Here is a 27,922-nt window from a genome sequence, read left to right on the forward strand (position 1 = left end):
GGTCTATGTTTGTGGACCCCGTTGTGCGCGAGGGATATATATATATATATATATATATATATATATATATATATATATATATATATATTGTAACACTGGTGGGTTGGTAGTACAAGTTGAGCACTACTATATATGTATCATGAGTACAACTATTCACATATCAAGCATTTGTGGCCTGTGTGGCCGGTAGTTGTGTACTACTGGAGACCAAACTACATAATATAATTGTATTTTCAATTTAGGCCTTGAGAAAATGGACCTGTAAGAAAGTGACCTTGTGAGAGACAGTTGAAACTGTTTTATTGAAAAATGATATTTACACACTTCACATATTGCACCATTAGAAATTCAGAGGTTTGATGATCAAAAATTAAATGTAGAATATATCCATATGAAGACATCTCTGATCTATTCTGCAGTTGCTCCTTAATGAGAAAAACTTGAATGGACATTATATATTGATAGACAGAATTTCAAATTACAATTCTTTAATAAGCTAGCACTTATAACATTATGGACTTTTAGGTGATAACTTTTGTTCACTCAGAGATAATCAGTACATAAAACACATCATTAGGATGACAACTAAATCACACACACACACACACACACACACACACATGTATACTTTTTGGCATGTTACATAATAAGAAAAAACCCATACCCAAGCGAAGCCAAAATTTCCATTTTACAAAACACAAAAAAACTCACAACCAAGCATCCTATGCAAACTTGAAACTTCTGAATCCACCATGATTCTTCAAACATCACAAGTAATAAATAATGGCACACCTGAGTACCAAGAACCTCTATAAATAAGATAAAATGAATTAGGTTTCTTTTCTTTCTTTCTACATCGTCAAATACAAATTTGATGTTTCCACTGGTTTCATCAGCTTGGATGTTCAGTACATGCCCTTCTCAACTAACAATCAATTACTGCAATTTAACAAATAAGAGGTAATTCAATTCAAATGATATGTCCATTGTAACCAACAACCTAAATCATGTACACCATGTATGTCAAGAGTTCTGTAACAGTGATATAAAGAAAGAATTCATGAAATAGTCCAACATCAACCCTCTTCTTCACAGCATGATATACATTACAGCATCCCTGGTCTGGTGGCCTAGTGGTTAAAGCATCCGCCTCAGACGTGGGAGATCGTGGGTTCAGTCCTTCAGTAAGTCATACCAAAGACTTACAAAAATGGTACTAACAGCTGCCTCGCTTGGTGCTCAGCATTAAGAGGTTAGTGTTAGGACTGGTCAGCCTGTGTCAGGATAATGTGATTGGGTGGGACATCATGCTACATGTCTGTGGCATGATGCCCCAGTGTTAGACATCACTATAAACTGCCACACTGCAGACATCATAGTGATATGACTGACAAATTGTTAAAGTTACATTAAAGATCTAAATCACACACACACTCACAGCATCTGAAACTCTTCAAGAAATTGGGTACTGTAAATTTATATTCCTTGACATGTCAACAAATATTTGAGATGACTTTTGCTTTTACAAGTTTTGTTATCAATACATTTTTATTTTATTCTATATGACAACAGAATCTATTTGATGACCAACAGATTTCCATTCTAATGACATGAGACTTGCACAAAACAGCAGTAAAACAAAATCTAATATAGCTACGAAAATATCTGCTTGCACAGATGTGATTTCTGACATGTTCTAAAATAAATATCTGGAATACCAGATGATGCCATTAATGTTGATCACAAGATATTTTTAAACAAAAATAATAAAACAAAACATACCACAAATACATGGTAAACATTAAAAAAATTGTGATGTCAAAGAATAGAATTCAACCAAATCTTCTTACAATACATACAATGCAAGGAATAAACTTATCACTTTTTTTATTTTTATTCTTTAAAATTTATCCGCAGATACAACCGGAGCATGCCAATACTGATACTGTAAATGCTGTCATGGGAATAATGAGTTAGATATTAAGAATTCAGCTGAATACTTTCATCATGTTTTGCTACAAAAATGTTTCATATTCCCACATTCCTAAATGAACTGTGTAACGTAGCAAAGCTATCTTTCATCCATGGTTTGGACAGACCTGAAGAGTGTTTTGGAAGACTTTTCTTGGAGTTTTCAAGGACTTATAAAAGCTTTCAAGCCAATTTGTTTTCTTATCAGCACACAAACATATATAAAAAATTAGAAGAAAAGGTGTGTAACAACCAATGTTCTTTGCTTTCTTATCCATTTGATTTTATATGTAAATAAGTATTCTGAGCTCGAGTCCTATATTTGATTCAGTTTCAACCTTTTGTATTCTCTTGGGTCATTCAAGAACATTTTGGCAAAACATCAAGAAGTTTTTCAAATAATTTAGTGACATTACATAGATAAAATCAGCCTTTTCTGAATTCAAGAAGTTTTCAATGCAATCCGTTCCACTGAAGGAGTTTTCAGTGTTGCATGAACCATGTCATCACATGACTGCTGCTGGATGTCACATGACATAAAAAGTGTTTAATCTGATGCACTCTGCTCTCCTTATATGATATAAACATGTATACAGCATCATGGTTGCCCGTTATTGTTCTACTGCTTTAGTTTCAGTCACTTATCTGTGCTTTAATCTATATTTCCAAATTTTTTATCAAATTTTACATTGTAATCTAAACATTACATTCTATTTCTAAAACTTTAAACATTTTCAAGGAACACTATATCATTGTATCCTTTATCTGTACCAATAGGACATTACCATTTGTAACCTGCTCCTTTTTTTGCCAGGAAAACAAGACAAATAAAATGAATCAATGTGCTTAATTCATATTCTTAATTTTGTGTTGGACATGGCAAAGAATTACATATGATGAAAAATTCTGATCCTTAGCTTGAATCTCCCTATCCTGTACAAAAGCATATGAAGGTTTCTATTAGTCCTTAAAATTGGAAATCCTCGCCATCATTCATTATCATAAAAAATAAAACCACAACATCTGGAAATATTTATCTTGATAATATAGGAACAAAAAAGAACTATAAAAATAAAACTGTAACAGGTAAAATAATTGCTGCCCAAGAAACAGAGATAATAGTTGAAGTTTTTTTTAATCTGCATTACCCACAAGAAAGACCTACCGGTATCAGTTGACTTTTCATTTACAATACAGTTAAATGCCAGCTATGCAGAACCCTTGGCCAAGTGTGGATAATAACATTTGGGGGGGGGGGGGCCGGGGGGAGGCGACATAGCTGAAGTGCATATAGAAAGTAATCCAAATAAGACACCACCCTCCTTATTTGACGAGTCCCAATATTAATTACCTTAATTACCTAAATAAAAGTTTTTCATGCAGAGGGTGAGAAAAGTGTCATGATTCTAATTCAAAATATGCTCACAACCATACATGTACTAATATATTACAATATTAACATGCAAAATGTACATTTAAATAGATTGCATATAATATGCCCTGCATTATACAAACAGCCATTAATACAATATACCCTGTATTATGCAAACAGCCATGAAAGCAATATGCCCTGCATTATACAAGCAGCCATTAATACAATATGCCCTGCATTACGCAAACAGCCATGAATACAATATGCCCTGCATTATACAAATGGCCATGAATGCAGTATGTCCTGCATTATACAAACAGCCATGAATACAATATGCCCTGCATTATACAAACAGCCATGAAAGCAATATGCCCTGCATTATACAAACAGCCATGAATACAATATGCCCTGTATTATACAAACGGTCATGAATGCAATATATCCTGCATTATACAAACAGCCATGAAAGCAATATGCTCTGCATTATACAAACAACCATGAATACAATATGCCCTGCATTATACAAACAGCCATGAATACAATATGCCCTGCATTAAACAAACAACCATGAATACAATATGTCCTGCATTATACAAATGACCATGAATATATATTTAAAAAAATGACAACAGATCATGATTTACTTGTGGAGAGATACATCATTACATTATTTATGCAAGTACAAGTCTCAAGTAAATGTCTCAATAAAATGAAACTGAAATACAAAATTGAGCATTTTTCTTATTCACTCGTCAAAATAGTGAAGAAAATGGGGATAAGACAAGACTCAATTATTAACTACATTGAATTGCTCTTCCTTAGAAGAAACATGCTAAATTGATCCATTTACCCATCCATCCATAATTCATCTAGCATACTTGCAGCCATGGTGTCATAACAGTTAGCATACTGGATTCACCATCTTTTAAACTTTTCCCTTTTCCCTTGTATGTGACAGGTATGAAAATGTTCATTAGTGATTGGTGGTTGTTGTTGTAGGGTTTAACACCATTTTTCAGCACACGATAGGCTATACATGGCGGCCAGTATTAATGGTGGAGGAAGATCCAGGGACATTAGTGATTGGTATGTAAAGGTTATAAAACAGCCAGTAAAATGAATCATAATTTAAAAACATTTTCTCAGGAAAAATATTTTTAACATGAATTAAGAATTTAGAATCTTGTTATAAAAAGTTATGAAGAAAGATTGCTGACATTTAAAATCATATTCACACTAAATTTTGTGACTATATAACTATGTACATGTAATGAACTGTGTAAGGGATTTTTGATAAAACATAATAATCGATTAATCGGTTACTAAGAACAAATTTTAATTTTTGTTTGTTATACAGTTATATCTTTGATCAATAGTTCAAGATGTTAGTAAATGTACAGGAGTAATCTCTTTTAATGACATGTATACTTTATCCTGATAATAATATTACATTTTTGTCTATTGTGTTGTGTGTTATTTTTGTTCTACATCTTTGTTAAATGAACACAACTTTTTGTGGCTGATAAGTCATATGCAACTGAAATAATGCTACAATCCCCCAAAATCCTTTCATTCATATGTGATGTGTCTATAATTTTAAGTGTAGAAGGACATGTTATTCTTGTTTGTCATTGTTTACAAATACTACAAATAATGTTGCGTTTAAAACTGAAACAAATCAACAAAATGTGTTTAAATTTATTAACTCAACTATTTTAACAACTTGGTCCTGTAATAATGGCTATATGTTCTTAATTATGAAACTCTGCACCAATGAAATATATGGTTTTATATTTGTAGTTGTGAAGGGAATTAATAAATTTCAGGTCAACTTTAGTGGCTGGGAGTTTTACTAACCTTTGTGCTTTGCATACAACTAAAAGGTAGTCTCCCTTTACACATAATCGATTATGGAGTTTCACAATCGATTATCTTATTGGTCCGCTCAACCAACTGATGATCAATTATAATCGATAATCGGAACAACACTAATATTGTCATATTGAAAAAACATAATAATATCAAACTAAAGTTATTGGTACAAAGACAATTTTTGTAACCAGACAAAAAATTTCAAATCCTTCTAATTTCAAACAGACCATATATTGTGATTTATCTAGTATTCAGATAGTTACAATATGAGTTTTACTTTTATTCCATATTCAGGGTTAAAGTTAATGTAAAACAAATTAATACTTGGAACAGGTTACAGATACATGTCACATTTTTGGGGAAAGATATTTTGTCAGATTTTTGCCCACCAAAAGAAAACCCACTTAGGAAAAGAAAAGTGTTGAGCATTTCCTAGGTGAAAAATCTCTATGATTCTTCCATCACATAATCAATTTTCTCCAGGACACGCTTGCACCCCGTTGTTGAGAATATCCCTGCCCCGTCTGGGTAGAAAATCAATTCTTCTAATATATCTGAGACTTTGAGATCAGGAATCTCAGACTGTTTCTTGTAGTATCCACCAGCTACCAAGCCATCCCTAATGCATTCTTTCACATGTTTCCTTTCCAGGGGAAGAAAGGGAATATATGCTGTGATCATGTGCTTGGTAATCAACTCGCTGTGCCAAAGCCCACCTGAATTGGAGAAAAAAAAGGCAGTCATGTGACAATGCTGTCCAATAAGTTCTGAACAATCATGTTCACTCTTTAGGTAGAGGATCTACAGCAGATGTTGCATGGGACTGGTTACCACACATTATACAAATTTTATTCTTTCTGCAGCAGATGTTGCATGGGACTGGTTGCCACACATTAAGCACATATTATTGTTTCTGTAATGACTTTTGATGGTACCAGAATAAAAAGAAACATGAAATGTAGGGAATATTTTTCTATGATTACATTAAAATAAATACATAAAATCAAGGACAAGGATATATAGTGCAGCAAATGGTGCAGACCCATCAGTATAGATTTCTGTTTATCTCCTGATCTCCAAAAATGAATTATTCAGTCATATATTAATTTAAATTTTAAAACAAATTTAATGAATAAAAACATGTATAGTTATTCAACAGAATAACATGTATACTTGTTATTTGTTGCAATGGTCATTCTATCTTGAATTCCAGCACATGGTAAACATAACCATTTGTTGCAATGGTCAATCTATCTTGAATTCCAGCACATGGTAAAAATTAACAGAAAATATGGATACAAGTATCAAATAAACAATAAATTTTATGATATACAAAATACAACCCAAAACAAGAGTCTTTGAAATGGACAAGTTCTTTACTGGCTGAAAATAATTTATAGGAATTCATTTCTCCCACCCTTCTATCTTTTTTAAATTGGTGAGTATCAGATGACTCTGGTGACCTAAGTGGTTAGACCATCAACCTCAGATGCGTGAGGTCACAGGTTCAAACTATGGCTGAGTCATACCAAAGTCTTACAAAAATGGTACTAGCAGCTGGCTCGCTTGGCACTCAGCATTAACAGGTTAGTGTTAGGACTGGTGTGACATGATGCTACATGTCTGCAGCATAATGCCCCAGTGCTAGACATCACTATAAACTGCCACAGTGAAGACACTGCAGCGATATGACTCAAACTGTTAAAGCTACAAAGGTCCAAATCACATACGCATGTACTTATCTCACATTATGAGATATTTTTGAGAAACTCCTAAGTAATAAAAAAGGTAACAAAAATATTTTCTTATGTCTCTGAATTATACAAGATAAGTGCAGAATAAAAATTTGTCATGACCATCAAAATTGAACCTGATATCACAGATGAAAGGTCACTGAAATCATCTTGTGTATAATCAAGATGTAACCACATGCTAAAGTACAGCTCACACGATGTTTCATTTTTCATTTATCCACACACTACAGTGCTGGGTGGGGTGGGGGTAGAGACAGTGGAGAAGATTAAAGAAAACCCATGAAGTTGCAGCATTTAAAGATGGAGAACTGCCTCCAACACCAAGCATCCTCATGGAGCCATACTGCCAATTCACAGCAGAGTGCATGACCTATTGTTGCAAATCGGTTTGAATGCTTTAAAAGGAACCAATATTGCAAAATAAGTATAAAGATAACCCAAATTCTTTCCTGTATATCACATACTACCATAACTTTGAAGTTTCTATAATGAAAGAGATGTTGTGTTTCAGTCACTTATACATTAATAGATAATTTGTCAAAGAGTGGTGACATAAGATTTTGCTTATGACAGCCAAAGATTTTCTAAAAGCTATATAAAAATTGATATTAAATGAGGAAGTTTGTTATGTAGTTTTCTCCCTCCTGCCAAATATATTATCTATTATCATTGCAAAATGTGGTTCTCTTCATAAGCATGTCTCTCAGAAGCAAAGACATCTACAAATTAAAGTCCCATTGTTAACAAAAATGTTCTTAGTTACAGTAATATATTTACATGGAAATTTGTTTATTAATCGTTTTCTATTAAATAAACCATAGACTCAAGTTTTAGAATGATAAATGGAACAGAAAGAGTGTAGTGAGATATCTGTCACTAAAAACTGCAAGACACTACGGTTCTTCTAAATTGGATGTTCACAGTCTTTAATGTAGTACAACTTTGGAAAAAAAGCAAACGAGATTGCATGCTGTCTAAAGCAACAATAAAATACATTAAGAGCTGGTGAATTTACTATTAATTTACATAAATTAAAAAACAACAAATCATAAAATTCCTTTGACAGTGCAAGCAAGAAACACATGCTGGGTTCCCAAGGTTATAGATGACTGCACATTATCATTACACGATGGCCAGTCTGAGAAACAATATCTTTGCTATCTTGAAAAGATCTTGAAATAATATTTTGAAAAAGTATGTTTTTATACCACAGCAATAAATTACTGAACAATCCTAGATGAGGATTTTTATAAAAAAACTTGTTTGTAGTCAGAAATAATACTAATGTTTAACAGAGATCTGACATGTACAATATCATGCTATATTGACCTTTTGAACCCTGAATCAAATTATAGCCTTCACATGTATACAAGCGAAAAGCATCATTCAAAGCAACTTTTTCTAACATGAAAATTAATGTATTGCCTTATCTAACAGCTAAAACTAAATAGACAGAAAATTCTAAAGCTCGCCATAAAATGAATCTTTAGCAGATCCTATCAGATCCACTTAAGAGCTCCATTTTAATCAGACTGAAGATTTTATTTACAAATTAACATTTTAATATTGACAATAATCAACTGCTGATATTTCATGGAGATTTACTAAGCAAAGATAGAGAAAAATATAGAAAGAGAGATTGATTTTCGATACTGTGGTCTCATAGCCCGGAACATCTTATGATTTTAAACCAAAACAAACATAAAATGCATGCCAGCAAGTTGTAATTGATTATGGGTGGTGTTTCTTGTTCTCTCTTAGAAAATAAGAAAAATTGGAACATCTGAGATTGGATTGCAATAATCAGAGAGAAAGAGTTCCTGGTATTGTTACAATTTGCCAATTTAATATTAATTTGAACAATATACTTAAATTTAATTACAGTTAACATCCAGTCTTAATTGCAGATTTGCAACTGGGACTGTTATTTAAGATGCTCCATGTCTGATGGATTCATGTAGCATAAATTAACATGATTCGTTATAATGCTATTCCACTTATAATGTGATGACAGCATGTTTCCCATTTTTTAATTTAAGGTGACTTCTCTTTCTAACATCCTAAATACATGCTCTCAGAAAAGCTGATCATTCGTATCCCTAGCAGACTGCTAATCCCAGCAATGCATTTAATGTTGCCTTAACTTCACCTTGCACCACTTCCACCATATTGGCATGTACACAATTCAAAACTGAAGTATATTTTATGTCTGATGAAACTGGCAATACAAAAAATGATATATGATCAAGAGGTTAATAAAAACTGATGACACAGAAATTTCAATGCACATTTTTGTATATGGAACTTTTTTTAAAAAATATCTTAATGCAATCCCACTTATATCGTGATGTTATTATTTGGAACCCAAGCATCGCATTATAACGGGTTTTATCTGTAGCTATAATATTTCCATCAAAGCGGTTATTTGTATTTATAATACAGAAAAAAGGAGGAGTAATTGTAAGAAAAATTTCAGGATGACCATTGTGGCCATCACAATGATGGTTATATCCACCCCATTTTCATTCAGATCCAATCACCAAATTGAGGATTATATCCACCCCATTTTCATTCATATCCACCCAAATATCATTTAAAGTTGGGTTTTTTTATAAACCCAAGGTCAATATAATCATCCATTCAAAAGAATTAGTAGTAACAAGATTTTCACTTATTGTGACTTTAATTCTGAATACATATCTATGAAAAATGATGACCAAATGTTGTGTTTGACATGATTAGTTCATAAAATCATAGGCTTGATACAAATTAATGCCTGGAACGTAAGAAGGCTCATTTTCAAATGGACAAAATGGACTCCATTGACTTGGCATGACTGCAGATATGGGTCCATGCTGTTCATATTCAGTACATTTTATATTGAGTAAATTTGTATCCCAATTTATACAAAATCAATGAAATCTGATTGGCTAATAATTGAGGCTGATCACCCCCACTCCAGTTGGTAATATAGATTTTGGCTGCTGATACAGAAAACATGATGATACCCACATTTTAAGACCCAGCATGGTGTGGTTTAGTTGTTCAATCAGTGCAAGATTATTTCATCACTTACAATCCGATCTGGAAACTTTTGACAATTTCCAGAGATGACAGACTGTGGCAAAGAACAGCAATGTAGCTAAAAACCACAGCTGGATGGTTTGAACTCATGATCTGGCATTCAATGGTAGATGGATCGAGTTTGACTGATTTTGAGACAGACTGCTACTAAACAAAAATTATGTGGAAAGATTCAAAAAAGATAAGGGAAAAGATTTCTCACTTGGATCAAAAGACCAATAAAAACGGCAGAATTTTACAACTGCAAACTTCCTGAAATCTCGAATTTCTTGTAGCTGAACAGATTCCTTGATAATTCACACACAACAGGGTTCAGAAATGCAGAACACAATATATATATGTGAGGGCAGGAGTTATCAAGGGACCTTTGAAAAACAATACAGGGAATGGAGACTGACATAGGAATAGGAAAGTAAGAATGGAGCATGTTACATTGTTGAATATTCATTTAATCACCATGTTGAGAATAACTGTGAATAAACAGCTTTTTGAAATGGAGTTGTGTTGAATAGAATAAATTCTACTGTCATAGTTCAATCAAAATTAAAAAAGAATCCTTTTGTCAAAAATGCTGACATTAATTATGAGACACAGTGTTGAAACTTGTAAAGGGTGACTTGTCAGAAAGTCAGAGTTGCACTTTGGAAAAATAAACAAGCCAAACTCGATGGATGGATGGATGGATTGGATGGACAGATCAGACAGGACCAGTGTTAAAAATATTTTTACGGAATGAAACACATAAAAAAAATTGACAACTTTCATTTTTTCCATCACCATGTAATACAATCCAGAAATATCCACAATGCTTGATATTTTGAATCCCATTTCATGAAAAATCCATGAATTCTATTAGAGGTCACAAAATGGTGTTAAAATTACAGTCCAGAAAGATCCAAATCCACAAGATCCATATGTCTTACAAATAAACAATGAATGTAAAGTCAAAACTTATGATTCACAGGATCCTATAAATGTTATTATTGAAATTTCAGCTGGATGAAACTAAATAATTTATTTTTGTCGTAAACATCATCCAATGCTGATTCCTTGTCTTTACTGCCATGTGCTGGAACTTCTGTGTTTGTTTTCTCTAAAAGATATTCTGTGAAATCTATTAAAGAATGCCACAAATGAAAGTGTCAATTGTGTGGTATGATCACACTGATAGCACTAAACAGGTATAACATATGTACAGCTTGAACATGGTGTTGTCAGCTGCAAAACAATGTGGGTGCTGCCTTTACAAGGGGATCAAGGTCAGACTTGAACAGGGAACTGAAGGACTCTACTTGGCACTGAACAAGTATACAACTTGTGGCTTGATCAAAGGATTGTCATTTGGGAGGAAAAGTGTGCTGCCTTTACAAGCTAATGTCTTTACAATGGCAGATAATGTAGGAAATTGTACTTTTCAGACTTAGTGCTGGTCGGAGATAAAGGCAATTTGTAAATCAAAACAAAACTTTTATTTCATCAAACACATTGTTTATATAGCAAAACACACAATCTATTATAAATATGGGTTATTTGAAAATGGAAGCAATATACTTAGTAGTCAACACCCAAAGGTAAACAACAATTAATACAAAACTAGTCTAGTTTAATTGACTATTACAATGCAACAAATTCTACCCCAAGTTATTGATCAAAACACAGCGGGCACTTAAATTGTTTGTCAAAGAAGTGCTCATGGGTATCAATTTCTGAATAAAAGAGAATATACGACGAGTATATTGATTAAATTAAAACAGAAATAAAAGATTAAAACATGAAATTCACCAACATCTTTCACTGGTATTTATTTCTTAGTATTGCCACCTGTTTGCATTTACCAGCATCTTTTTTTCCTGGTCAATATACAATTCTTATATTGTTATCAACAGTGTACTGAGAAAATTTATTTTCAAGAAAATCTAATGAAATATGATTTCTTATTAAAACTTGTGAATTTCATGATGCTGATTCTAAATTTGTCGGCACTAACCACCATTTTCAAAAAATAATGATATATCAGTTTTGATCGCGATTTTCTTCATGTGCAACAAATAGGGACCTATTCTTTTGGCATTTTCTAGAAAACAAAATTGGGATCTACACCTTAATTGTGTTATAAACGAGTTCATGAGTTATCAGGTCATGACATTAAATAAATATTTTTGAAATGTTGCATTGAACAACTTTTTGTTGAAATCACACGCATTACTTCAAAAATACCTGTACAGTAACATAAAACCCTGACACTTAATTGATAAATACCTTAAACAGCACCTGCATTTCATTTGTCAAACTGGACTACAGTACATTTCCAATTACAACCATGATAATTTTATACTGAATTCAATTCAATCCAGACCTCCGTTGTTTAAGCATACATACTGTTTAACACTATTAACATTGTCAAGAATGAGGATAAAATTGCTCTATGGTGTTTTAGTAGGGCTGATGAAACTCACTATTTTTTCTTTGGCTTAGGAAAAAACTGAACCAAACAGGCTGGAAATTTCCATCTACCCTGGTAAAATATTTACCTAATAAGCTATTAATGTTGTTGGGCTTTAATTCTGCATGAATTTTTTCAAAATCATTGATAAAAACAATATCCTGCACTGTCATCATTTCAAAGTTATTTCATAGGAGACATTGAGAAATTAAATGGTTCTTATTGCATGGCTTTGTGCCTTACTTTTCACATTTAGAGCAGGTTTCTGTATAATGTTTTCCATATCTTTCAGTTTGATATCTTCTCTTTTCTTTCCTTCAGTCCAATAATTCATTGTTTCTTCAGCTATGTCAGTTCCACCCGTGTTACTGAAACCAAAAGGATATAATCAATCGCGAGGCCCAAGCTATCATGTCAATCATTTGCTGAAATTCTTTATGTGTATATAATAGTGCCCAGTTATCTTTTGAAAGGAAGTTGTTGTTATTGTTGCAGGGTTTAATGTCATTTTTCAGCACTAGATAGGCTATACATGGCAGCCAGTATAAATGGTGGATGAAGAACCCAGTCAACCCTGGAAAGAACCAACGACCCACGAAAAGCTACTAGCAAGCTTTCTCACATACCCACATTGGCCGAATCCGAGACTCAAACCCACACAGACAGAGGTAAGATGGTAGTGATCCGTAACGGTGAGTGCTTTAGACCACTTGGCTACTTGGGGCCCCTTAAAGAGAAGTAACCCCACCATCTAACAAATAAGATGGCATACTAAATGCCAAAGTAAGTCATGTGACTAAAACGAAATGTAGTAATTTTTGTAAGGCCAAACACTGTTAACAAACAAGCTCAACAATTTGAACATTTCCTACTTATTCCACCATCAATAATCTTACCAACTTTTACTGAACTCTAACAGTGATCAAATTGCTCCCTCTCAATCAAGTAATTACATAGTAATATCACTACTGCAACAACAATCAATCTAATTAATTCAAGTGACAATAGAAGACATGTGGGCTCTCTTTGGATGGCCTGATAAATGACTTTATCCCAAATAACAAGTACATGTTCTTGGATGTTTTTTTGTCTGCTCACCTTAACAAGAAAGGTTAATTTGGGAAAAACAAACATGTCACATCGCATTATGTTCTGCCATCTTTGTTCTTTTTCACAGCTGCTTCAGAGGTGGTGAAACCTATGAATAACATTCATAGTACAGTATTCATTACATTGTGTCAAACAACAGTTCATCCAAAGATATTCCTAGTCACTCATCCTTATCAATGACTCTCATTTATATGTAAAAGAAATCTTATGTATTTATCTGTCTTTATTTTTCTTCTCTAGTTTAGATACCTTGAAGACACTTCCTTGATATGATATCACAAATTCTTTTCAACTGTTTGAAGATGTTATGACAGTAATATGGGATGATGTAAATACAGAAACAATGAGAAACAGCAATTATCCCAATAAAAAAGGCCTTTCCTTTCCTCTTTTAAGAATAAAGTAGAAATATACTGGATACTAAAACTGGTGTCAAAATCAAAGTATTATAGTTAAAATGTGGGTTATTTCCTTTTTATTAGAGTACTACAACCTACAAGGGGGTTATGGGTGGAATCCATACTACCCGTGATAGGTTATGGTTGTCATGGTTACCATCTGAACTGGTAAAATTTAAATGAGCTAGCTCAGAATCAGTGTCATTTGTGAATGTATCTAAATACAGCCTGTTTATAATTCTTTTAAAAGTTATTTCAATCAGTAGCTTTACTCTGAAGCCTTTAATGTCTAGCCAGTTATGATCACTATCAAGACATATCCAACATTACAATTTATCCATATTTACAGGACCTGTTAACCTGTTTTGAGAGACCAACTGTCTTGAGAGACTATAAGGTTTTGGCAAGCCCAAACATTTTTACTTTTTAACTCTTTTTAGAAATGAATGATTTAACCATAATGAATTTTAAAATCTTATAAACAATGCTGTCCAAAAGTAAATAGATGATTTGAAAACAGGACTGTAAGCATAGACCCTAATTATTCGCATCTAATTTTAAAACAGTTTCTCCCTTCTTCATAAATCAGCTAGTCATGAGCTTTGTTTTACAAATAATTGCAAACAGTGATTTCTTTGAAAGTCATGAGAAAATAAATTATAATGAAACTAATGAAAATAAATAATTTCATGTGAATAATCTGGTTTTTTTCTAGCTTGATTAAATATTACTTAGAAATGTTCAAGTAATTAATTTAAATCATGATTTCACTTTTTCTATTTCTTCTTTGAGTATCATCTATGCTTCACTGTCATTCTTTCCATTTAATCTAACTAGGGAAGCTGCATGGAATTATGGGATTGCTGTCCCAGTTTGCTGAAATATACAGATTTAGATCTTGACTGCCACATCATGGTTACCTACACAGTGATGGAAGTACCTTGGCCTGTTACAAAGCATACACGCATGAAAAATCATTCCATCGACCATGCTTTCTTTCCCATAAACCTCAGTTTATTAATGATACTATGAAGAAAAAAGAAAAAAAATTTAAATGCAAGACTATTTTAGTACCTAAGGAATATAAAGATTGCCTTCCTGTAATCAACACCACCAAGGTTCTCATAATAATCCAGGTATGGTTTGATGGTATCTATCAGTCCAGGTGGCATCTTGTCCATCTCATCAAATATGAACATGGTCTTCTCACACTGCTTCACACTGTTCTCAATCAGCTCTCTCAATCTGTCCTTCAAAGAAAAATAAACATATCAATAATCTGTAATAAATTTTAGAAGTGCTGAGTTTTTAAAAAAACAAAGTCATAGAAATGGGCAGGTAATGAATCTGCTATTTTTAATCTCGCTCGAGAAACTGCTAGATCAATCTATAGGCCTTTAAAAACTGATTTTGTTCTGTTGTGCATGCGAGTTTATCATTTGAACTTTATTTACTGTATTATCATTTGTACAAAGGGCTTAAACGCTTACAGAAGGCAATACTCTGTAAAACTATGCTATGAACTTAGAGTGCAAACTTATTTACTGCCATTTGTTCAAACTTAACAAAACATACTGTACTAACAGTCTAAAGCTGTGATGCTGGAAATTCCAATGTGAACCATAGTGCAAGCCATTTGTACAAAATATTCTAAAGAGTTTAACAGTATAATCCTGACAGCTCATATTCTGAAATTTGGAGATCTTTGAGGCAGAAGAGACCAGAGAACATGGATGCATCCACTGATTGGGATGGGTAATCTTGCATATGCTGGAACTGGGTTTTGAACACAAGACCAAGAGATGCATCACAAGTATTCTGAGACAAGAGTAAACAGCAGTTTCAAGGTAGTAAAATACTAATCAACAGATAGAGCATGCATGAAGTGAAATAGATTACAAATCCTACAGATTTAAAACTGTACCTTAGACATTACACTGCCAATGTTGCCACATGTCCAAAACATAGTGATTTATATATGAAAAAACATGTGACAATACATGCCTTACACACTTGTATAAACATTCCAACATATCAAGAAATGTTTGATGTTAAACAATACATCATGTAAAATGTATATCTGTGTTTGAGATATTCAAAGAGACAAAAAAAAATTAACAACAAACTGACAAGTTTCATTTTGGAATGGTTATGTACCAGACTATATATAGGTCTCTGAAAATACTGCATGAATTACAAGGTTAAGAATTTAAGAATTATTTCCCCTTAGAGAATTCATGACTTTACTCTTAAATTTGACAATTTATTGCAAATCTGTGAAGTATGACTTACACTTGAATAGTGGTACATGAGAAAGCTTGCCAGTAGCTTTTCGTGGGTCAATGGTTCTTTCTGAGGTTTCCCCAGGTTCTTCTTCCACTATTTTTACTGGCTGCCATGTATAGTCTATCTTGTGCTGAAAAAAGGCGTTAAACCCTACAACATCAATAATACTTCGATTGTGAGCACCTTAAGCAATCTCCATAATATGTACATGTTGCATTTCTTTACATCCTTCCACCACTCAGACAATTATGTCTGCTGTTTACAATTACAAGAAAATATTGTTAATGAATGGTATTTACAACAAAATAAATGCAGCTTCCCTCAGCCAGGCAACAAATATGTGGTTTTTGGGGGTGAGGGTGTAAAACTAAATTTAATAATGTAATACTTACCTGTTGCTACTGTAAAGCTTACCCTGTTCATGACAGAAATAACCATTGTCCACATGACAGCAATTCATTCTAAGTCCAGCAATAGCAACAGGTAAGTACTGCATCATTAAAATCAATTTTGTCCTCCCACCACCACACTTTAATGTAAGTAATACATTACTGATTGCTATTGTGGCTGAATTTGCCATTTGTTGGGAGGCTGATGGCTCCAAAAATTGGATAGGTGAAAAACAAGGAAATACTCACCCTTTTGGTAGATGCATCCAAAACTATAAGATGGTATCCATTTGTGTCATTTTATGTACCATGACAATGAGCCCTATATTTAACAAAAATGCCTTCATTTTGGTGTGCAAAGGAGAAGAGGCAAAGGAGAAGGTAGTGTAAGTCTATGAGATCGCAAAAATGCAGCCTTCATCACATCCTTCACAGACAATTGAGTTTGACAGGCTCATGAGTTAGCCATAGCTCAAACATCATGGGCTTTAATCTTCATGAATGATAGGTCCTTCTTGATAAGGGGCTGATAAACTCTCTAGATTGTCATAACATTCCAATTCAAAATAGTGAAAGCTGAAAAATCAGACCCACACTTTCGATACAGGACAAGACAATCCCTATCCTGTTTTCTGAAACACAGAAATGTAAATACTGAACTGGACATAAAAATCGATCTTGATCATCACCAGCACAGATATGACTGAGACTAGGAATGTATAAAGGAGTGCTGCTACTGAAGGAAGCTAGTTTTATGCTTTAAAAAACCTGGCTGACTCATAATTGCCTCTGAAACACAGACAACCTGGTTCTCTGGATAGGACATGAAGCTTGCTCCTTCATCTCATGAATGAAAAGGTAAGTAGAACAATATCTCTCAAATGGTTCAAACAACAAGACACACAAGAGACTCCATCTATCATCACAGCACTATACACTGGTCTCTGCAGCAATGAGAATACAAACCAATGGTCAGGCCTTTTGAAGATTTAAATGTGTTTTAAAGGGCTGCCCTATAACCCTTTATGGCAGAAACCATTCATTGTCTTTCTTCAAAAAGGAAAAGAAAGAAGATCAGCCACTTTGCTCATAGATGTACAACTAGGATTAACATTTCCTACTGCACCAATCACAAAATATTCTCCACTTGGCATGACAGACCTTGGAAATAGAGGGACTCCTGGCCTAAACAATATACTTGGCAACTGTGCTTGAAAACTTGTCCTGGCCAATAAATTGAGATGAGCCAGGCAAGAAAGTGGAGAATCTGCAGGCTGTTGTGAAGAAGAGAACCCCTGTGCTGCAACAGAAGGTCCATCCTCTGGGGCAATCTCCGGGACTGATCTACCAGTCGGTTGAGAAGATCACTGAACCACAGTAGTTGGGGACATAGAGGGGCTATTAAAACGAACTGATAAATGGATATCTTTACTTCTGAAGAACTTGTGGGATCATCATGAAGGGTGGAAAAGTGTAAGTGAACAGATAGATGATCCCACTTCTGGTTGAAAGTATCTACTGCCCAGGCTCTCTGGTCTGGGACTTGGTAGAACATAAAAGGGGTGCTTGTTACTTGGTCATGTCTTACACTCATCCACCATGACCCTCTCCCAAAGTCTGAACAGGGAATCTGCTATGGATTGGTGCAGACACCATTCTGTGTGGACTATCTTGCCACTCCTAAACAGGCTGTCTGCTAAAATATTATTTTTGCCAGGAATATGACCAACTTGAAAGGCAATCCCTTCCAAGGTTGCCCAGCATGGGAGGTTTCAAACCTCCATAAGGAGAAAAGGGGCATTTGTACCTCCTTGCCATCTTAGATAGGCTACCAACACCTTGCCAGAAGATTCCATCACACAGTGACTTACTTTGTCAAAGTATTCCTGAGGGGTTAAGAACATTGACCTAATTCCATGTTACTGATCTGGTTGTCTAGATTCTTTCCAGGACCAGGCTCTCTAAAGAATTAGCCCTTCCAGCTCCAGGTGAGCACCAACCTGGAGTCTGATGTGTCTGTGAACTGCTAGTTGTGGGATTGGTCAAGGGGGGCATGCATAGGGACTCCCACCCAAACTGGTGATTTGTTCACCAATTCAGATGTTGTGGAAATTGTCTGAGAGGAATCTAAGGTGTCAAAGGATCCCTGTGAAGTTTTCAGTTTGTCAAAAGAAGAAACTAAAAGTGGTCCAAGTATAATCATCCTCCGGGGACCACTCCACCTTGAAACTCAAGGTTCCCAGAAGATATAGATCCAGACAAGCTGGTGAAGTCTGCATTCTCAGTGCCTCCACCACAGCCATGTTTCTGTCTCCTCTGTTCCATGGGACATGGACTGATCCTTTGTTCATGAGGAAATTCATTCCCATGTATATGAAACCTTGGGAAGGAACCAGTTTTGATTTTTTTTCAATTGAGTAAAAGGTCCAGTCTGGTCACTATGGACCAACAGTGAACCAGATGTTGTTTTAGGGACTCTAACAAGCCACTGTACACCATCAGGTCATCAATACTGATGGGGATCCCTGTAATTTTGACTGGACTACTTCCATGACTCTGGTAAAGCTAAAGGAGTGGAAACCTAGCCAAATGGGTGAGTGCAAAATTGGAAAATCTGCCCATCCAAGCTAAACCTGAGGCACTGCCAATGGAAAGAAAAGATAGGGATGTGAAAGTATGCATCCTGCAGATCTATTTAGACCACCAATTTTGTGGGCCTAATGGTATTCCTGACTCAGGTTGTAGTCTTTATGCTGAAGGATTCCTACTGCAGAAACTTAAGATGAAAAGGTCAGTAACTAGATGAAACTTTCAACCCTTCTTGGGAACCAAAAAAATTGGAGCAAAACACCACAGAACACTCTCTCTAGTGTACCCATCTGCAGAAGGGAGTGTACCTCTTCCTTAGTTGCACAAGATTAACTACATGGTGGTCCTAACCTTACTGAAGCTTGTAGCTTATTCTGTTTATGATTTGGAGGACACATCCATTACCCATTGTGCTTGACAAAGCAATCTGAAAAGAGGAAGAATCTAGCACCTACAGGCATCAAAGGATGAGAGAAATGCAGGATAAATAATGAGTTCCATGGGCTGTTCCCCTCCCCTTAGGATAGAGAGAAGGCCACACAAACTTTCTCAACCTCTACCAGGGCATGACTGACTGCCAAAGATGACATCTGAATTTGGAGAACTTTGGACTGGGGCTGCATGGTTTTTAAGAACATTAGTCTCATGATGACCCCACTTCTTGGCCAGTTTCCACTGGCCAGGAACAGATGCAAGTGACTGGTGTTGCTGTACCCCAGGTCCTGGGAAACCATGGAGGGAATGCGACCTCCAATGAGTGCTCTGTCTCCAAGGGTACAACCCACAAAACAATTTTTACTGTAGCTCTGCCAATATTGTCATGGTCATGGCATGTTGAGAAGTCTTGAACACTGCTTCCAGGAAGTGCTGAAAAGTGACTGAAGGAAAACACCAAAGTATGATCTGCATGTGAGATTATGGTGACCAGGGTCCTATCCTATAACTCTAAGACCTAAGGTGTCTTGACTGGAAGGTTGGAACAGGTTCCCAAGGAAATATTAACTTGTGATGTAACTGCATCCAAAGTGTGAGGTTTAGAGGGTCAGGCAGGAGTGTGAACCCTATATTTGGAAGCAGTGACCAGAAGGCAAACCACCCTATGCTATGCAGCACACTCCTGGCCCTTACTGAATGTTTGAGAAAGTTCATTCAAGGCATGATTTTTTTTTACCAGTATCATTGTTTCAGTGAAGACACAGTGCGAAGTGGAACCTTATTCCTTAACTCTTTCTGAGTACCATAGCTGCACAAAAGGAAAGGACTATTCACTTCCTGCACTGGGTGACTGCATATCCCAAATGGATAGAGTAGGATAACAGGAAAGCGAAGGATGCTAATCTGGTCCCCTTCCCTAATTTGGCAATGGAAAGCCTATTCCCAGTTCCTAGCAGGATTCAAAAGTTGTGTGGAGAGAGGGGAGGTCTGGACCCAATCTTAGATTCATTCAGTGACAGGTGATCATAGACTGGTGCCCAGTATCTGGTGACAGGTGACTGGCAGATGGTGACTAGTACCCACATCTCAATGACAGCAAAGTGTGCTCAGTAATGACTCACCCACCACTGATCAGTCACTGACTGGATTGTAACTCTTCCTTTACAGAGTGGCTTTCATCCTGTCACCACTAATATGTTGAAGGGTCTAAGAGGGTGCTATTCCTTCCTCTCAGCCATGTGGGAATGGAGAGGAGGTTGCTCCTTCTTCAAAAAAGGGTGCAATTCACTTTCTGCCCTATAAGAGTCTAACCAGAGACAAAGATGACAAACATCTGTCTTTTTACAACTGATATATGACAAGCAGGTGGCATTCCAAAAGCTTTGTTGTGCACACACTCTGTCGCCAGACATTCCTGTAAATGATAAAACTCTGAAAACAAGAAAAATAATCTTTCATAACAAATACAATGTTCACAATCTGCATAGAACTAGCACTGAATGCAAATTTAAAAGCAAACCTTTACCTGCCCATTGAGCCTTTATTTCACAGGAATAAAAGTATCAACAAAACTGATATTTCAATCAAGCTAACATCGGCAATACTTAATTCGAGTCTAGGACATTACCCACCTGTCACTAACCCCCTGCTATGGGGAGATACCCCATCATTTACCCCCCTCAGTATATAACCCTGCTGTTTATTACCCACCCACTCCCCGGTCTATTAATATATAATATATAATTGTTATACCTCCAGAAAAATATTAAATTAAAATAAATTTCAAAAGAACTTATTGTAAATTTTTATTTTAGTTAATCAATCTCAGCCTTGAAAACATATACTTGTCCTGGAATATTCAATATTAAATTCATCATATCATAATGTTATAGTACCATAAAATGTTACAATGATATGAGTACCGCTGAATGTTATGTGCAATACCCCACAAGTATTCAAAGTGCTCTCTATTAGCAAAGTCATTAACAATGTTCATAATCCGAGCATTGTAGTCACGATATTTCTTTTGAGTTGGTTCCACTGGATGTGAAGCCAACACAATAGTATAGACTGAGTACAGATTAAACTGCTAAAATCATTTATATTGATGTGAAACCAATACTCTTATCAGATTGTGTTTGTGTACACTTAAATTGACGAGATATAATCTTATTGTGGTAAAGCCAACATAATATCAATTAACAATTAAATATGTCGTCGCTCATCGTCATCGCTGTATTTGCTTTAGTTCGATTTTGTATCTGTATTTGTAAATGATGGTAATGGCAGTGGGGCAATAAACCGTAGGGGTAAATGAAGGGGGTGTTAATGGCAGGGGGGTAATGTCCTGCTTCCACTTAATTCTGCACTGCCATCTCACCTCTGTCTGTGTGGTTACAAGTCTCAGGCTTGGCCAATGTGGGTACATGAAAAAGCTTGCCAGCAGCTTCTTGTGGGTTGGTGGTTCTTTCCAGGGTTTTCCCTGGTTCTTCCTCCACCATTTATACTGGACGCCATTTATAACCTATCTTGTGCTGAAAAATGGCTTTAAACCCTATAACAACAACAATTCTGAATACTGGAGATGAAAATAACATAAAACCAGCTGATCAGACTTACAATGAATATTATCCTTTAAAGACGATATAAAAAACAAGAGAGGGGGGTGTACAACTCAACAAAAAATGAACGAATGTTGGTGTATCCCTTCTGCAAGTTAAACTCTGCATAAATGATATCGAAAAAGAAAGTAAATTGTGAGATTCATATGTCAACAAAATTAAGGTGAAAGAGACTAAACACCTACCTACCCAAAGTTAGAAAAAAAGAAACTTTATTAAAGTTACAACAAAAATGTTATACCACCCTAAGGCTGGGGGTGGAGGCTAACCTAAAAGGCATGGGTATAAATAAACAAGAACCTTAAATGTCAAAGAACTCATGAGAGCTAATTCCAACTAATGAAATTACTTGGACTGGGCTTTCACTCAATAAATACAACACACATATTAAAAATGCCCTAGTCATACTATATGTTATGAAGTAAGACTATTTTTTTCCATAGAGTGTATTTTGCATCTACTAAGCATGAAAGGATGAGGAATTCTGGGAATGTGCTAGGTCAAAGGGTTGACTTCAAGAATCTACAGGAAGTCACCCCATGTGAGGATAAATTCTCATCATAAGGATGAGTGTATTTCCATCCTGGAAAGGGTATTACACAATAGCAACATATAATGTATTACTGATAATAAAAAGGTGACAGTTTTAGCCATCTGGTAGAAGTAGCTATTCAAGATGAGAAAATAAAAATGGAAATGGAAAATATTGGAAAACTAGAATGGTCTGGTGAACAATGTGGCATAAAAAACTATATATGGTAGAATGCGTCACTGTTGTACTACTACTAATGTACCTTATATTCTGGCACCTTTTCCTCATGTGGGAACTCTTTTGTAGCAGAAATTAACTTCACATACTTGCTAGACATTCCCTTTTTATACATGTTTTCAGCAATAATTCTGGCAACATAATTTTTCCCAGTCCCGGTCCAACCATGAAAGGAAAGTGCTAAGGCCTTACGAGAGTTGCCTTTGTGGTGACCCTTAAGATGTCTTACCACTGACTTTACTACCAAGTTCTGCCCATATAATTTACTATTTAACTGTTCTGCAAGACCTGAAAAATAAAAATAAAAAGGTGCATTTCTGAGTAATAGTGTTAACTAGTGTAATTGCATTGGTGCACCAATAAATGCAGATCTCCATGCTTGGTGGTACATATTCCAAAACCCTCCACTAAACCCCCACCCATCTGAGGGTAACAGTGACACCGTTATGCAAAATTCATCATATACATCTTCAGAATATATCTTCCCATCATGACTGCATATATAAAGTTTAGTTATGAAGTATCTTAAAATGTCACTGTAACTGCAACTTTTCTATATTAGACGTTCTGATCCTCTGCCATAGCCATATATGCCAACCCCAAGCAAGGTATAAGCATAATTATTGCTAATATAAGTGGCAAAAAAGCATAATCTGAGCATAAAAAGTGCAATCTATTTATTACTATTTCTAATACTACCCATATTTTGCTGAGGCTATGGCATCAAAGTTAATATATTACATGCCATGATTACAGTACACTGTATGAAAAATGAACATTTATTTTTACAAATAACCTGGATTTGCAGGTCAAAATACTCTGCAATAATGAGCTAAATCCATGTCGATTAGAACCAAAATACAAACACAAAACATACTGAAAAATTATTTATATTCAACACTCACTTTAACTAGTCTATATATCTAACTTTTGCCAAAAATCGAAGTCCACAAATTCTTCATGACAAAGCTCAATACAAGTGCTGTATTGCATCACTCTCATATTCTTTTTCTTAATTTTCAAAGCAGTGTTGATTTGTCCTTTTTCTTATTGGATATGATTTGAAATTTAAAAAGACCCATCTGCTCTAAGAATTCTCATCCAAAAATCATGCCATAAAAAGCCAATTTCACTTAATATCTTGTGCCATTTTCTTTAAAAGTATAGACTGGCCTGCTAACTAATTTGATTATCAAATATATTTAATCTAAAGAACAATGTTTCAAAGTAATAAAACCTGTCTGTTATCTTGGAAATGGGTCATATACAGTTGCTATCAACAGAAAATTTGGAAAGTACACACAGATCTATGATGGACAAATTAACTCAACGCTTTGCTTACGCAGCAGTCTATTTTAGAATATTCTAATAAATTTATGATGAGCAGAATTAAAGAGATGATAAATAAATGACAAACTACTTTTTATTTATTTTTATTTTTCAATGTGCTGGAAAAGCAAAATCCATATATAGACCTGCATAAGTTGTAATTTGGTGAAAAAAAGCATATTCATTACGACAAAAGCAAAATAGTTTACATGTACACATATCCCATTTCTGTATGCTATTATTAATGAGCATTAAAGTCATAAACTTTCAGTCAAATCATAATCTTGTATGTATTTGCAGTGTGGGTATAACATAGATTGTGGTATATTAAAACTGTTGCTATGAAATATAACAGCACAAACAACAGCCCTTTTAATGATGATTATTGCAATAATACACAAAAGACATGCCATATTGTGTATTGCGGCATGGAAACTGACCTTTAATTTCAAAACACATAGATTCACATGCTAAGAAAAGTTTGTAAAATAACTTGTATACTTATCATTTGGGGACTACTCCATTATGCCAAATGACAAATTACTGAATGGACAACTTCCCAATGTGACATCTTGCTCTGATATGGTATCTCACGAAATGAAAAATCTATACATTGCTAAATGACAATCTTAACAAGTAAACTCATTGAAAATCTGCACGTTTCATCATTCTATCACTTCCTGGCTATCATAATACAAAAGACATAGTACTAATATGTTTGCACTAAATAAATTTACAACCTATGAATGTTTTGGGACTTGCAATATTTAAGACTGGGACTTCCAACAAGAGTCCATTTGTGAAACTGACACTCTACTGTCCAAAAAGAATTTCCAGGAATTTGTGATAAGACCATTTAATCTTTTTATTGGCTGAGTGTTGAAATCATCTCTGATATTCCCTGCAACATGGCTTTCAATTTATCCATTGTTGCAGCCACTTTGGACAAAAGATTGGTACCATGTTTAGCACAAACTAGACATCATTGAAAGACTTTTGGTGAAAACCCCATGTTGATATGACCTTCCAATATTTTTAGTATGTGCATTGTGGGAGCCATATATGAAGTCAAATCAGCACAAACTTCATTTACAACAACTAGATAGCATAAGTAACCTTCTGGTGAAAGCCCCATCTCATACAACTTTCTATTTAGGAGCAGCAATAGCGGAATTTTTAAGATGGCTGCCATGACGATGATACTGGATTTCAGATTGGCGCCACTATCATTTGGGACCAACTAGATGTGATTCAAAGTCTTCTAATGAAAATCTAAGGCTAACATGATTTTCCATCCAGGAGTCAGAGTTATAAGATTTTAAAGATGACCACTCTGGCAACCATACTGGATATCAGATCAGCACAATTTTTATTTAAGACCGATTAGCCATGATAAAAAATCATCCAATGAAAACTGCATGCTGATACGACTTTCCATTCAAAAGGAGTAACAGTAACAATATTTTAATGATGGCTACTGTGGTGGCCATATTGAATATCAAATCAGAACCATTTCTGTTTAGGACCAACTAGACAATACAAACTATTAACTCCATTTTGACATGACCATGCAATAATCAGATTTTCAAGACCTCTACTGTAGCAGCCATAATGGCTGTCTGAGCTGCACTGTTTGCACTAAGGACCAACTAGACCTTGGGATGAATGTGTTTGTAGTTTCAATGCAACCATCCCAGTAGTTAGGAAGAAATAACTATAACAAACTTGTGCTAATGGACAAACATATGTCAGATGATGGATAACAGGCCATCCCATAATCTCCTCTGGTCTATGACCTGTGGAGCTGAAACTGATGCCCAGAAAGTCCTGGCACATTAGTGGAACCCTGAAAATCCAATGCATTTGGGCCAAAAAATATTAGAAATCGACTCACTGTGATTATAAGTCAATCTTATAAGCTCAGATTTATTTTTCACAAACTAGCATCTTATTAAAAGTCTTATAGTTTGGTTCTGTGATAACTAGAAACATTTTGATTTGACAGTTATTGTTTACTTTTAAATATCAGTGAAAAAAAATAAAACTGTCGCTTGGCATGAAAGATGCCTGCCAATGGCTTGTAGCAACTGTGTGGAAATTTACTTCCTGTAGGACAGGCATTGAAGGAAAGCAAAAAGATCAAAGACAATCACCCGACTTCGCCGCAAGAATATCACACAATTTTGTCAGTATGCATGTGCTTGGTCATTAATAAATACCACAAGCAATATTACTACACATTTAGTTTGTACAGGTACAGGTATTAAATTAAGACCTGCCATGGTCATTGTTATGGCATCAGAGTGTCTCATATATACTTGATTATAGTGCAGACTTATACAACAGATACGATAAATCGCCAATTGTTATTATAAAACTCAATATGGCAGCAATTAAATCTACAATAAAGCCCCATAATATTGGACACCTGCCTGACATAATGAACACCCACACAATTATTTAATCCCTGTTCCTCTGTGTCCACGTTCACAAGAATCGATTGAGTGGTCAGACTGAAATCCATGATCCATTTATACTGTCCTTTTCTTTACCTTATTTGTCACCACTAAGGTGTGAAGTACATTTAAAAAGGCAGCATATGCAACATATGTAAAGTTTATGAAAAGGAAGTCGAGCTAATAGCGTGAAGAAGAAAAAAAAGATTAAGTCAACTGGGCTACTAATTCATGTGCATTGATAGACCAGCAAGTAGATCTCTGCCTTTTTTTTCTTTCTTTCTGACATTACTAGTAATGTCAACAAGAAAAACGCGGAGATCTACTTGCTGGTCTAATGCCATGAAAGAAATGACTTAAAATTGATTCGATTTCAAGTTATTAAACGATCCACTTTACAAAATTATCACCTGTGAAATTTTCATGTATCCATTTATCACCACAACATTCTTCTGACATACAGAAAAGAAAGTCAACGACAGCTGATGTAAACGCGGAAAAAAAATGTCCCTTGACAATGCCAGTTGTACACAATAAGTATACACAGACATTGAATGAAAGATATCTGATAGATGTCATTCTTTTTATGTGGGTTGTAGACAATTGGCTGGTTCAATAATGTCTCATGAAATGCAGTAATGGCATCATGTACTTTTCCTTAAATGATTAGTTGGGAATTGATGCAAAGGAACGTCAAACGCCTGAACATATCGGCAATAGAGTGTCTTAAAAGCAAAATGGAAAATTTTAAGAAATGGAGCGAAATGGAATAACAAAAACATTAATTATTTTTATTGTATAATTTTGAAACCAATAACATAAATATAAATATAGAATAGCTACAATAATAATGGAATAGTGTCATAACTTGCATTCATCAAACAAGAATAAGGGTTGTATTTGGCGGAAAGGATATTCATTATATGAAGGTAAGTGTATACCAACTTTTGGAAAGGCTATTAGCAGGTGCGCGCAAAGAACTATATGCAAGACAAATGTTCAATCCATAACTAGAGACGAGTCTAAATATTCCGAATGATATAA

The 27,922-nt window shown here is 34.9% G+C and overlaps 1 protein-coding gene across 1 annotated transcript; it reads right to left on the bottom strand.

The window, feature by feature from the left end:
• Window positions 1-283: 283 nt before the first annotated feature.
• On the bottom strand, window positions 284-27,594 carry LOC149797541 (torsin-1A-like). Its single transcript, XM_089962400.1, has 5 exons — window positions 27,289-27,594; window positions 23,119-23,381; window positions 15,079-15,254; window positions 12,740-12,864; window positions 284-5,931 (listed from the first exon to the last, which is right to left on the bottom strand). Exons 1-5 carry the CDS (start codon window positions 27,455-27,457, stop codon window positions 5,663-5,665), a joined length of 1,002 nt encoding a protein of 333 aa, XP_089818526.1. The 5' UTR covers window positions 27,458-27,594; the 3' UTR covers window positions 284-5,662.
• Window positions 27,595-27,922: the final 328 nt, after the last annotated feature.

This window comes from Sinohyriopsis cumingii, chromosome 6 (genome assembly GCF_028554795.1).
Source record: "Sinohyriopsis cumingii isolate HCF-2022 chromosome 6, ASM2855479v2, whole genome shotgun sequence".
In the NCBI taxonomy this organism is placed as follows: domain Eukaryota; kingdom Metazoa; phylum Mollusca; class Bivalvia; order Unionida; family Unionidae; genus Sinohyriopsis; species Sinohyriopsis cumingii.

What these genes read in the sequence shown, in the direction of transcription:
- LOC149797541 (XM_089962400.1), bottom strand. Translation starts at nt 27,457, where the DNA reads ATGACATCTATCAGATATCTTTCATTCAATGTCTGTGTATACTTATTG. An exon ending in AAAAGGTGCCAGAATATAAG is followed by an intron (nt 15,255 to 23,118) that starts GTACATTAGTAG and finishes TTTTCTTTGAAG; the next exon opens with GACAGATTGAGAGAGCTGAT. An exon ending in ACCTGCTCTAAATGTGAAAA is followed by an intron (nt 5,932 to 12,739) that starts GTAAGGCACAAA and finishes TCTCCAATTCAG; the next exon opens with GTGGGCTTTGGCACAGCGAG.